This window comes from Alligator sinensis, unplaced genomic scaffold (assembly GCF_000455745.1).
Source record: "Alligator sinensis unplaced genomic scaffold, ASM45574v1 scaffold1404_1, whole genome shotgun sequence".
In the NCBI taxonomy this organism is placed as follows: Eukaryota; Metazoa; Chordata; order Crocodylia; family Alligatoridae; genus Alligator; species Alligator sinensis.
Window position 1 is genome coordinate 275,363 of NW_005843008.1, and position 13,374 is coordinate 288,736.

The 13,374-nt window shown below is 52.4% G+C and overlaps 2 protein-coding genes across 2 annotated transcripts; both read left to right on the plus strand.

Annotated features, from left to right (window-relative positions):
- Positions 1-128: 128 nt before the first annotated feature.
- Positions 129-5,946, plus strand: LOC102371091 (olfactory receptor 52B2-like). The gene is made up of 2 exons (XM_025193054.1): positions 129-255; positions 3,203-5,946. Exon 2 carries the CDS (start codon positions 3,235-3,237, stop codon positions 4,195-4,197), a length of 963 nt encoding a protein of 320 aa, XP_025048839.1. The 5' UTR covers positions 129-255; positions 3,203-3,234; the 3' UTR covers positions 4,198-5,946.
- A 527-nt stretch (positions 5,947-6,473) lies between these two features.
- LOC102371352 (ubiquilin-1-like) lies at positions 6,474-8,941 on the plus strand. Its single transcript, XM_006036714.2, has one exon. The coding sequence runs from the start codon at positions 7,343-7,345 to the stop codon at positions 8,738-8,740; it is 1,398 nt and encodes a 465-aa protein (XP_006036776.1). The 5' UTR covers positions 6,474-7,342; the 3' UTR covers positions 8,741-8,941.
- Positions 8,942-13,374: the final 4,433 nt, after the last annotated feature.

The following is a 13,374-nucleotide window of genomic DNA, read 5'->3' on the forward strand; positions in this document are numbered from 1 at the left end:
GAAAGCAAAATCACTTGTAATGCAAATGACTAAACACACAGGAAACAGCTCCTGAAGGTGCAACTCTGTTAATCTTTAATGCACCGGGCAGTTTACGCTGCAACGAGCTCAGGGGCCTGAGGGTCCTGCTGGGATTCAGACAGAGAAGTCCGTTGTTCCCACTTCCCACGCGCTGCCGGTGTGAATTCCCCATTGTCGGCTGGTGTCAGGGGCTGAGATTCCTCATTCAGGCCTGGGCCAGGAGCCAGGAGCCAGGTGAGTCGTGTGCATTGTGCATCTGGGGGTTGGGGCCATGCTCAGCTATTTTACAAAGAAAAATGTTCTCAGGAAGGAAAATGCAAGCAGGGGGAATGGCTTCTTTGCAAGGCAGCCTGAAGGAAGGGAGATGGAAAGTACAACGCAGCCCAGCAGCCTCCTGTCCTGGGAGAAGCTCTGTCCCAGGGTGGATTGCATCCCTCTTTGTCTGAATAGAAATGCTGCTACCACTGCCAGGAGGTTGGTTTAAAGCTTAGGTGGAGCAGGAATCAGAGCTGACAGAGTCAATGGGCCTCACGGCTACTTGTCCTCTCCCTGATTCCTTTAATCTCCGTGGAATGAAGATCTTCAATGACCCTCTCCTTTTTATGGTCTTTAATGGGTCCACTAATAAAACTATCATTTCTTCTGCCATTCTGCTGCCCATTAGCTGCTCCTGGTCATGTAGCTCCTACTCCATAGCCCTTCAGGTTGCTTTTATCTCTAAAAACATAAAATCTAGCCTTTTTGAGCATCTTGCCAATGCACGCAATGCTTCACTGACAGTGATTTCCAAAGCTAAGTTAGTTTTAAGAATCTGAAAGAGAGCTGTACCTTTAATTTTAATGACTGCATGTCTAATGAGGCAAAAGCTTTTCATTATTTTTTTCCTTAGTTTGTCTACCCATGTCCTAAAGATGTTAAACCTTACAAAAAAAGAACAAAGGCTTGGCTGGGATGATGTAGTTGGGGCTGGTTCTGCTTTGAGTACAGGGTTGGACTGGAGGTCCCTTCAACCCTCATTGTCTATGATTCTGTGCATGGATTTGTGGTAGCATATCTTATGTATAAAATCATATTCCAATAGTTTCTTTTTATTTTTTATTTTGCTTTTATCTTAAAAAAGACATTAGAAGTGGTACTGATATGTGAGGGTCCCAGGCCTATATAGTTTAAGGGGAGACAAATGTATATTGTGCTGTATGTGTGGTAATGTCCCACACCATCGATAGCACCCTTTATCCCGTATGACTCCAAAGTCAGGGAGAGGATCTAGGATTTTGAAAAGGGGATATTTGGAAACCCAGCTACATGCCCCTTTCATAGGTTGTTTGGGATCTGGGAGTTTGAAGTAGTTTGATTGCCTCGGATTCAGAGTATGAATTTTATAACTCTGCAGCAGCCTGGATTAGCTAGAAACGTGGCATCAGTTGGTCATCAGGGAGCGTGGGCATGTGGAAATGCTGTCCCGCTCGGGATACAGGGTGCTTTGGCATCAGTGGTCCTCGGGCGGTGGGCTCCAGAGTGTAGCTCCCGGGCTCCTGCGGAGAGCTGAGATGCAATTGCTTGATATGGTAAGGACATGGCTGAATGGTATCTCCTCCTTGACCTGCTTGTGAAGGTGTCAGGCCTGGGAACTGAGACAGAGGTGTGCAAATTGTAGGTGATCCCAGCCCCTAGCAATCAAATAACAAGGGGTCAGTTAATTCATAACAAAATGAATGAATGATGCAATGAATTAACAACAAAAAGGGACACACCACCCGCTGAAAGGGGAGTGCAGACTGCAGCCTCTTCTTCCAGAGCACAGGGCTGTAGTTAATACAGCACTTGCCAGCGCACTAAGTCCTTACTTAAATCATGCAGGCATGATCCTGTGACCTTCAATAGCTGTTAATAAAACTTATTTATTACATATTACATGCAATTTGTTTGTTCAGTGCCCAGCCCAATATTGGCTTGTGGCTCTGGATACTGCACTAACTCGGGGCCAATCCATTCCCCAAAGAGTTTGCAGTAGGACTAGGAGATCAGAAGGGGATAGGATGGGGAAATGAGGCATAGAGATAGCAAAGGACTCGTGCAGCGTGTCTCCAGAAGAAGAGTTTTTAAACTTAGTTTTAAACTTTAAGTTCCTGTTGTTGCTTTGTTGTTAGGTTTTCTTTCTCACCCAGTATGTCATTAACTTTTGGAGCTTGTTGCCATCAGATGTGGTGGAAGCTGAGAGTCTAGCTAGATCCAAAGAGGGACTGGACATGTTCGAGGAGGAAGGGGGCATTGGGTTAGGGTTAGGGTTAGAGGCACGTCCTCTGCATCAGAACTGCCTGGACCTTCAATTCTGGAGGTTGCAAGGGAGAAAGGAGCAGGGGGAAAAACCTGGGTCGTGCCCGGTGCACTCTCCCTGCCAGCCTCCGCTCTCTCACCCCTGTCTCTGGTGTCACACGGTGGCAGAGCAGATCTGCTGCATGCTTTCCCTTCCTGTGAGAGCACAGCCTCTATGGACCCTGCAGACCCAATTCAGCATAGAGTTGCCCTTGAAATGAATCAGGAGTGAAACTGTCCTGGGGGAAATCCAAGGTCTGTTTTTACCAGGACACACCAGGATCACTCCCAGCAAAGTCTTTTATCCTGGGATCCTACAAAAGTACAAGCCCATGGTCCCACTTCGAGTACAGGTGGAGTATCCAAGACTGTTTCCTGGGGCAATTTCAGCTAATTAATTGCCATTTAAGCTGTAAGTGTAAATGATTGCCCTGTGCCTATTTTAATGGGAGTCAAACCTCAGGACAATCAGACCTGACATAAAACTGACATCTGTTTTTACCCTCGGTGTCTGTCCCAACTCAAAGCAAGCAGGTGCAACGTCTGCCTTCCTCCCACCCCGTGACGAGACGCTGGATCCCAGGAGAGCTGCTCCCTTGTTTCGATGATGGTCTGAGACAAAACTGGTTTAAATCATGAGGTTTATGTCATTGAAAGTAACAAGGACAAGTGCACCAGGGAGGACAAGGCTAAGCCTCCCTGGGGGCACAGACAGACAACGTGGTGGATGGTTGCTCAGGCGTTTATTAGCAACTGGCTTATTGGCTTCTGGCCGGGGCACGGTGGGCAGGGTGATGGTGGGGGGAGCTGGGAATGACATCCAGCTCAGTCAAGGAGTTACGTCTTCTTTTCTCTTCCTCAACAGGGAGGGTGCCCCGTGCAAATCTGCGTTGTGCCATGCACAGTTTCAACAACAGCAGCTTTGACCCCATCACGTTCATCCTGACCGGCATCCCGGGCATGGAGCAGTCCCACATCTGGATCTCGGTCCCCTTCTTCCTGATGTATTTGGCAGCCCTTCTCGCCAACTCCGTCATCCTCTTCATCATCAGCACGGAGCGGAGCCTCCACGAGCCCACATACCTGTTCCTCGCCATGCTGGCCGTGGCCGACCTCATGCTGTCCACCACCACCGTGCCCAAGATGCTGGCCATCTTTTGGTTCGGCGCCAAGACAATTTCATTCGACGCCTGCATTACCCAGATGTTTTTTACCCATTTCAGCTTCATCGCGGAGTCAACGGTGCTGCTGGCCATGGCGTTCGACCGCTACATCGCCATCTGCGACCCGCTGCGTTACCTGATGATCCTAACGCCCTCCGTGATAGGGAAAATCGCAGTGACCGCAGTGCTCAGGGGCCTGTGCATCATGTTCCCACCCATCTTCCTCCTGAAGCGGTTGCCCTACTGTGGGAACAACGTCATGCCCCACACGTACTGCGAGCACATGGGCATCGCTCGCCAGGCCTGCGCGGATATAAGAGCCAACATCTGGTACGGCTTGACCACGACTCTGCTCTCGTCGGGAATAGACGTGGTGCTCATTGCCATCTCCTACGCCCTCATCCTCCGGGCTGTCTTCCAGCTCCCATCCAAGGATGCCCGGCTCAAAGCTCTGAGCACCTGCGGCTCTCACCTCGGTGTCATCCTGATGTTTTACATGCCGGCCTTTTTCTCCTTTCTCACCCATCGGTTTGGCCACAATATTCCCGGCTGCATCCACATCCTCTTGGCCAACTTCTATGTGGTGGTGCCCCCCATGCTAAACCCCATCGTGTACGGGGTGAAAACCAAGCAGGTTCGGGAGAGCGTGATACGCGTGTTCTCCCAGCCCAGGGGGGTTCCCTGCGTCGGCTGGTGAAGAGGAGGCTCGGTCATCCCTGATGGAGATAGACCTAGACTATGCATGAGTGAACGGTGCTGCAGTTGCACCCTGACCTGGACAGGGAAGCTGTCCTGCCGCTTCCCTGGCATGAAATTGCAGGGTAGGTCAGGGCAGCAGGTTTCCATGCACATTTATTGTATGGGTCAGGAGGAAAGTCAGACCCATCCAACACTGGTTGGAAGCCAAGTATTCAGGCCACAACTATGAATCTGGGCAAACCCACCTACCACCATTGCTTCCAACAGTGGCAATGGTATCCCATTTCCCCTCACCCCCTGCTTGTCATCAGCAGCTGTGAAAAAGGCAAATTATAAAGGGATACTTCCCGTTTTGTTTGCAATTCTCTCCATCATCCCTAACATGTACCTATGCATGGAAAATTTTGCAAAAATGCAATTTTCCGCAGGTTATGCATGGGTGTGAGTTATATCCGTGTGCACGCTATATGCGCGAAAATACGGTAAATTCATGGTGCACCCACACCTTGAATCCTGTGCCCAGTTCTGGTCCTCACACCTCAAAAAGGAGATAGAGGAAATACAGAAGGTCCAGAGGAGGGCAACAAGGGGGATGAGTGGTCTGGAGGGGCTTCTGTATGAGGAGAGATGGAAGAGGCCAGGCTTGGTCAGTTTAGAAAAGAGATGCTTGAGGGGGCACATGAGACTGAGATTGTCCTCAGCACTACACTCATGGCATAAACCCAGTCACTGCCTCATGTTGTTCACAACGGGGCCCTGATCCTGGAGTGGATCGTTCTTGCAGTGCCCAAGCTCAGCCGGTGTGCTTTAGGAAAGGTCAGAAAAGTTTTCCTGAAGAAGTAACGGGAGGATGAAGAATGAGCTGCAAACTCTTGTTAGGAAAGAAATAAATCTTTGATGAGGCCAAATGATCCCTTGACTCTGCTACTTCATTCCCTGAGACCAGGTATTGATTATTCCCTGATGCTGGTATTGATTATTGGCTGGCCTTCTCCCTGGGGCTACAGCTAGATTTGGGAGAAGCTGGAGTAGGTGCTTGGAGTGCATAGTCTCTGGGGGCCTTTACGGTGGTTTACTGTAGTAGGGATCTCTCCGCTGGAGGATGCTGGATGCATGGTCTGAACCTGTCTCCCTATTACTAACCATGCCACTCTTCTACCTGCCTGGCCAGGTAATAGGATGACGTCCTGCGGGTGACCGAGGGCCCCAAGCACCCGTGAGTAGGAGGGTCTGCCTGGAGTTTGGTGCAGAAGGAATACATTCTGCAGTACCAATACTGTATTCACAATAGATACCCAATCCCATTGCTTTCTCCATATTCCTGGCTCCCTGCTGTCCCGCTGCGTGGCCGGCTTGCAATGCGCAGCAGGGTGGAAGGAGGAGTTGGAGGGAAAAGAGGTCCCTGGCTCACTGGAGCAGCCGAAGGAGGCTCTTTAAGGCAGCTCAGGGGGAGGCAAAGTTGTCTGGGAAGAAGAGAGAGACTTGGAGAAGGGGCTGGGGAACGTGGTGGCCTGCAACCGGCTCTGGCAGTCAGGTCCAGCCAAATGGAGAAGGGCCGTGAGCTCCGCTGCATGAGGGTCCACCCCCACTACCCCTCTCTCCTTTGCACAACCACCTTTGTCATGTGCTTCTATGCCTGCCCTCTTGTTTCCAAGCCTCTTTTGGTTATTCAGGTCTCTGGCACCCCTCCAGAGAAGCAAACTTTCTAGCCAAGTAGCTGCTGACAGTCCATAATTATTACAGCACATTTTGCCCCCTAAGGAGAGGGAGCCCAGGCTCTTATAGAAATGAATGGCCAACAGGAACCTCAGGAAGTCAACTTGTCCCTGCCTCAGTGCAAGGGCTTGGAGGTATTTCAGAACAAAGTGGACAAACATCTATATCCTGGGTGGACATGTCCAAGGAAGGAGATTTCAGCGCCTCCCAGAAGAGCGCCCTTGGGGATTTCACCACCTTAGAAAGTTGATCTCCATACACAACTTCAATCTCCTTCCTACAATCAGTGGGAAGTAAGTAGCATATTTTGGATAAGGATGATTCTGCCTCTGGTGGGGCGATGGATTGGTGACCTCTGGAGCTCCCTTCCAGCCCTACTTCTCTCTATCACATCCACGGTCCCACCTATTAGTAAGACTATGCTATACGGCTACAGAAAACACTTGATTTTTGTCCTCTAAACAAGTCCCTCATGTATTGGAAAGTTATCTTATTTTATTCTCTTTCCTAGCAAAGCCAACCCAGTCCCTTCAACCTCTTGAGTTCAGTCCCGGTGTCCACACATAGCATTTCACCGATGTGCAGGGAAGGGACCCTGCGAGATTTATCCAAAGAGCCCTAGGATTCGGTGTTTTGTGGCTTTGCTGTGTTTGAAGGCCCAAAGCCCACATCTGGAAACAAAACCAAAACAACCCCGCCACAGGCCAATGGTAAAACGTGGGGGAGATCATGGCATGGCCAATGCCCTGCCATTGCAATGGCAGAGATGTTATGAGGCTAATAGATGCTCAGGTCATAGGATGCTATGGCTGGAAGGGACCTGTCAGAGTTGGGTCACCCCTGATGAAACCATTGCACTCGAGTTTGTGTCCAACCTGCTCCTGAAAAACTCCAGGGACCCTCTTATTCCCCCTGAAAGGGTTGGAAAGGCATTATTGACCCTGTAGTTTGTTAGCCCCCTGACCCCTGCAGCATCCATCCTTACAGCGAAGCTGGCTGCAAGCTTGCCCGACAAGAGCAGACCCACGCCCCTGCTGTTGCATTGACGTCTTGTTCAGGCATTTGCAAAGTCCTAGGTGCTCAGAGTAAGCTGCCTTCCAGGACGTGGATGGAGCTAACTCCTAGGGCTGCTGCAGCTTATGACATCAGCTGTGATGTCATAGTGCAGAGCCAGGCAGGGAGCAGCAGTAGGAGAGAGGGAGGTTAGGAATCAGTGGAGTCTATGAGCCGTGGATTGGGTGGGAGATTTACGGTGCAGATATATTCCCCATTGACTGATTCAGTCGCAGGTTTTGGAGAGGCGTCGATCAGAGGAGTCCGTCGTGGTGCAACTCCAGGGCCTGCGCCTTTGCCTCTTATCTCCACTCCTAGCATCCCCATTTCTCCTGGGAGGAAGGTGGCCAATGCCACATCACTGAGGCACCGTCATGCTGAGGATAGCCAAATCCAGGGATGTCCTTGGAGTGGAGCAAGAGGCACCCCCGGCGCCCCGACTCATCAGGGTGACGGTGAAGACCCCCCGGCAAATGGAGCCGTTCATGGTGCCCGTGGACAGAGGCGTTAAGGAGTTTAAGGAAGAAGTCGCGGCCCGCTTCTCTTCTCCCCCCGACCGGCTCGTACTCATATTCGTCGGCCGGATTTTAAAGGATCACAAGACCCTGAGTGAGCATGGCATCCACGAGGACGCCACCGTCTACCTGGTCATCCTGTCCCGGGGCAGACACCTGGATCATCCCAGGCATGAGACCGTCTCCTCCTGGCACGTGCCTGCTGTTCTTCCAGCCCAAAGCAGCGCCCCGTCCAGGCCCAGCTCGGTGGGCAGCACCGCCGTCAGCACAGACAGCCTGCAGCATCTCATCAGCACCCTCGGCTTGCACACGGCCAACTTCTCCGACTTCCAGAGCCAGCTCCAGGCCCACCCCGAAATGATGCTCCGTCTCCTGCAGGACCCCTTCATTCAGAGCAGGCTATCCCAGCCCGATCTCATGGTGGAGCTGGTCACGGACGATGCCCTGAAGGAGGAAGTGATGAGGAGGATCCCGGCGCTCGCCCGCTTCCCGAACATGCCGGAGCTGCTGCGGCTCGCGCTGGAGCTGGCTCGGCGCCCGGCCGCGGTGTGGGAAATCATGCAAAGCCCCAGCTCGGCCTTGAGCTACGTGGCAAGCATCCTGAGCAGGGAGAAGGCAGAGCCGAGCGTCTGCTCTGAGGATCAGGGAGCTGCATGGAAAGCAGCCCCCAAGCAGGTTGCTTCTGTTGAGGGCCAGGCCTCCTTGGCCAGCCCCCAAAGCCAGCTGAGTGCCGAAATCAGGCACCTTTTCTCCCAACAAGCTGCAGCGTCAATAAAGCCGTTCCAGCCCCTCCAGGGGAATAAGGGGGTTCCTGGATCTCACCAGGACGGCAGCTGCACGAGCCTCGGTGGTGATGTGAGCAGCAGCATGGGGCAGAGATGCAGCATCCCAGACCTGGCACCCACATCCACAGCGGCAAAAAGCCTCCTCCAGCAGCTCATGAAGCAGCTCATGAAGCACCTTCTGTCTGGCCCATGCACGAGGGGCACCAGGCAGATGCTCCCCCTTGACTTGGAGAGGAAGGGGCTCCAGAAGGCCTCTGGGGAGCCTCAGGTTCGAGAGCAGCCGCTCTCAGCTGCCTTCTTGCAGCACACGTGCAACCTGGAGAGACCGGGAGCCGTGCCGAATGCAAGAGACGTGCAGATGCTGGCCCGGATTGAGCAGAGTTTGCAGATGCTTGCAGATTCTTGCAGGTCTCCCACTGTGGGGTACACCTCCCGTGGAGGGGCTGAGGAGCGCTGGGGCAGCTCCCAGTGAAAATGCCCACAGAAGCCAGCAAGCTCCTGGTTCAACAGATGCTGATTTTGGTGAAGACTGGCCCCCGCGAGTGCCTGCAGCATCTCTACCCAACAGCTGGAGCTTGCTGTCTGCAAAGGGCTTCCTGAATGCCAGTCAGCTGTGATAGAGATCAGGGGAGATATCCAGGCAGTCTCCATCGGAGCCATGATTAAAAGCCTATTTTGTTCCCAATCCTCCCAGACTCTGTGTTGTGACTTGCAAAGAAAAGGAATGAGTTCAGGTTTGGTTTGGGGTTTTTTTTTTTTTTTCTAAATCCTTCGCTTGCTTGCTTTATTTCAGGTCCGGTTTCTCTGTGGTCCTTCCTTAGGCCAGAGTGAGATTCCCGCGGTGGGCAGCAAAGCCCTTTATTTCCCACTGATGCATTCAATCCCTGGTCAGCAAAGCAGGGATAAAAATTTTACAGCTGGTCCAAACCAGTATGAGGATAGCTTTGAGGAGCTGAGATTGGTGTCTGACCGGCTGGTTTGGCTGGTTCAGCCTTGCACAATGAACGTGTAGCAGGACCCTAAGGTGCCACCTTGCCCTGCCTTCAGGCTTCAGGTTAGAGCTGGTTTCTATCCCAGCAGCTACAGAGTTGGTACACATTTTCAGGCACTCCCTTTATAGGTGGTTGGCTCTTTTTCTAGATGGACACTAGTCATTTTTATCCTGTAATAATTACTTAGCTGGTTAATCATGCAATACATTTAGACCAGTCACACATGCAAACTGTGGGATAATTACTTTGCACTTGAGGCTGGTCTTACTTTCACGCCATAAATATAAAGGGGCTATGCATGCATTGACCCAGTTAGTTGCATAATATATGTACAGGGGCCTTGGAGACTCCTCTGCTCAGCCTTTAGGCTAACCCAGCTAATTTCATTTCTCAGCTTTACTTCTTCTAGTCCTAGCTGGCAGAGGACATAACTGGTTTCCAGTGATACGTCTGTTCTTGAGCCAACATCGCCCTTTAGCTTTGAAGTTTATTCCCCCTTTGCAGGCAGACATGTGGGATCCACAAGAGTTATTGGTTGTGGATAAAATGAGGCAGGAGGTTTCTAACGAGCCTGAACCTGTCTCCCAGGGACCAACCACCGACCGTATTTTCAGCAGCTCGATTTGTTGATGGACACAATTTCATGCCCCCTTTGCCAGCGATAGCTGGCAGGATGGGAGACTCCACTTTTCTGGGATGTTTCACCCCCCAAAAAATCAAAACGTAAAGACCTTTCTGTTGGTCAAAGTTTTAGGTGGAAAGTATTTTACCAGCTTTCACAGTGCATTTCAACATAGGATGCCTTTTGGGAATCTGTTCTTTTGGCTTGCATTACCCATGTGCCTCCCACCCCTCTTCTCTCCAGTGGCATGGCTGAGAGGCCTCAGCTCCTTAAGTCAACCAGTATGGCTAGGGCCTGTCAGAGGAAATGCTGGTCCTCACTGGCTCTGGAAAAAACCCCAAAACAAACCAAGGCAACTCTGATTGAATCCAGGAGGACTGCTTGCAAGGACAATCTCCCCCCGAGGCGCTGGGTGCTGCCGCTGCCCAGGCTGGGGATGGGCTGGGCTGTGCCAATGCCTCTGCTGGGACCAACCCCGCAGGGTCCTGGCTGGAGAGTCTTGCCCCCGCGCTCAGGCTCAGACCAATGCTGCATTGGGGGCAGGAAGGGATTTCCACGCTGGTCAGATTGGTATGAACTGGGGCGTTTCACTTTCCTCTGTAGCAGGAGCACGGCCTCTACTTAAAATCTCTTGATCTTATATTAACAGCAGGACTTTGGCCTCTGCGATCCCCCTGCTGTCCCTGTGGCAGGGTCAGGTGTGATGTCTGTGCAACCTCCGAGCAAAACTAGTCCCCCCTGATGCAACACCAATGCATTTCTCTGGGCTGGTTTGCACAGGGCTGATCCTGCCTCCGGCAGGAGTTAGAGAATCGGGGCTGGAAGGGAGCTCCAGAGGTCACATCTAGTCTATGATTATTAGGGCCATGAATAGGATTTTGCTAAGTGAACAGAGGTAGACTGAGCGCAGCTGTTTTAACCCCTGCAGTTCCCTGACCCGACACAGAAACACTCATCTCACCTTACCACCTTGGACCTCCTTCTGGTACCAAGGTGAGAGTCTAGGCTGCAAGGAGCCCCCGCGGCCCAAATGCAGCCTGGAGGAGGAGAAGGGGGCAGGTGAATTTGATCACCCCTGCCTTAAGAGATCCCTCTGTGGCTTCCCCCAGTTTTCACCCCTTTCCTGCACCCACGCAATGGTTCAAAAGTGCGGGTGAGTCAATCAGTCACCAGCACGGCTTGTCCCATGCATACCAAATGAGGTCTTAGCCAGCTCCCCCGGCAGATTTATAGTCAAAGCCTGGTTAAAATGTTAGCTTAATTGCTCTGCTCTGCTGGCTGGGACATACTGGTCTGGAAGGCACCATGGGGTGAGCGGCTCGCCGTGGGAGGGCTGGCAGGGCTAGGGCTGAGCGGTCAAAGCGAATGCCTTTGGGATTCACACCAGAGATGTCTTGCTCCTCATGGGCATGGCCAGGAAGCCAGGCAGGATGCACAGAGGCTCCATGAAATGCAACGGGGTGAACGGGGAATGGTCTCCTGGAGCAGGCTGCTTAGGGTAGATGTGTCATCTCCTCTCTGGCATTGGCGGTGTTTGGAAGGAGGTTGAATAATACTGGTCAGAGGGGGTCTAGGTGTAGACCCCCAGAAGCCTGAGAAATACCCACAGGAAAGCACAGGCATGGGTCACATTATTTCCCCCTCTCCTATTAGCACAGTACATGTCAGGGCTCACTTCCCCCAGGAGCGCTGGGTGCTGCTGCAGCCTGGGATGGGGATGGGGATGGGGACTGGGCTGTGCCGATGCTCCTGGGGTCCTGGCCAGAGGGTCTTGCCCCTCTGCTCGGGCTCAGCCCGATGCCACATTTGGGGTCAGGGGTGGCCTTGTCATTTTGCTCAGGGGTTGGACAGTGGGTTTGTTTGGACAGGGGTGATCCTGCCTCATGAAGCGGGTGGGCTAGGTGTGACCTCCGGAGGTCCCCTGCAGCCCCACTGCTCTCTGATCCTGCAGAAAAACCCTTTCTTTTTCACTCCTTTTGAAGCAGGCCCTTGGTGATGCTTTGCACTCACTGCCAGCTTAGAGCAGGGTCCAGCAAGGCCTGCATGTGCCGGGTCGGATCCATCCAGCACACACGCGAGACCCGTGGTCACCAGCACGTAAGAGAGTTACCGAACAGCGGTGGTCTTCAGTGCGGTCCCAAAGGTCAGGATGTGCTCGGGACCAGGACTCCTGGGATCTCAAAGCAGCAGGAGGCTTGAGCGACCCAGTCCAGGCACTGCTTTGCAGCCTCTTCTCCTTGTGATCTCAGCCCCTTGTAGCTGCCTCTCTTCTAGAAACTCCCATTACACCTGTCCCATTACATCTGTCTGTTTTGGAGGGGTGTCCTGGTCTCTGTTGCTTTCAAGGGGGGGAACAGGGGTCCCAAAAACCCTTTGCATTGTGCAAACCCTGATGCAGCTGGGATTTCCACTAAGCTCAACCTTTATCCTCTGGGTTCTTTTCAAGTCCAGACCAGTTCGTATACATACAGGGCTGGGAACCACTAAAAAGCACATCCTTGCCACAAAGTCCCTAGGCTGCAAATGCAAACTTGGACCTGGGACATTATAGCCACTCACATCCTTACCACAAAGCACGTGGCAGCTTGTGTCCTCATTGATACCAGTGCAAAATGCATGTGAAATGCTGACTCTTGGCTTGAAGATGGATTTCAGGAAAAGACCCTGAGTATGTGGATATGGAAAACCTTTCCCCAAGCACCAAAGCAGCAGAAATTGCGCTCACTGAGAAGGACGCTGAAACTATACACAGTAGAGTCCAAGGAGGCTTCACTCTCTGGAAACCAGAGGGTGAAGCAGTCAATGCAGAGGAAGGTAAGCAGGGACAAGATGCAGAGAAACAAAAGGGTTAAGGGCTGGTTGCCTTTCATCAGCAAGCTCAAAGCTCACAAGGATCTACTTCCCCAGGGCTTTTATCCTGGCTCCCTGCGCTTCCCCGCCCAGGATTCAATATCCTCATCTCCCAGCTCTGGTCAGTGTGCATGCCTTGCTGCCTGCAGCTCCCTCCCAAGCAGAGATCCCTCATTCACAGCAGAAGCAGGAGCCTGGTGAGAAGTCTGGGTTTGGGACAGCCCTTTGCTATTTGAGCAGAGGGTGAGGGTTTGAGACTATTAGAGCTTCTTTCAGGTGAGGACTTGGCTGCTTTTTGCAGACCGTGACTGTGTGAGCCAGCGACATCTCCCCATCTCTGCTCCCCTCCTGGCTGCAAACTCTGTCTGTAGTATCCCTGGGTGCCAGGGTCTCCAGGATGCTGGAGGTGGGGACCAGAAAGTGCCTTTCCATGGCCTGCCCAGCTTGCAGGAGGAGTCTGCTTTACACAGAGGGGTCTGGCCTCAGGTTTCCGACTTGTGAAGCTTCACAGGCAACGTGTTGTGTGAGCTCCTTCCTCACCCCCCCAGCCCTCTATAATGCAGATGTCGTAGTGCCCAGGGCCACAGAGGCAGGTCAAGGTGCCCTTGGTGCAAGGTGTTGTATGGACCAGGTACATAAGGG

Excerpts from the sequence above, each read along its gene's own strand:
- LOC102371091 (XM_025193054.1), top strand. The coding sequence starts at position 3,235 with ATGCACAGTTTCAACAACAGCAGCTTTGACCCCATCACGTTCATCCTG.
- LOC102371352 (XM_006036714.2), top strand. The coding sequence starts at position 7,343 with ATGCTGAGGATAGCCAAATCCAGGGATGTCCTTGGAGTGGAGCAAGAG.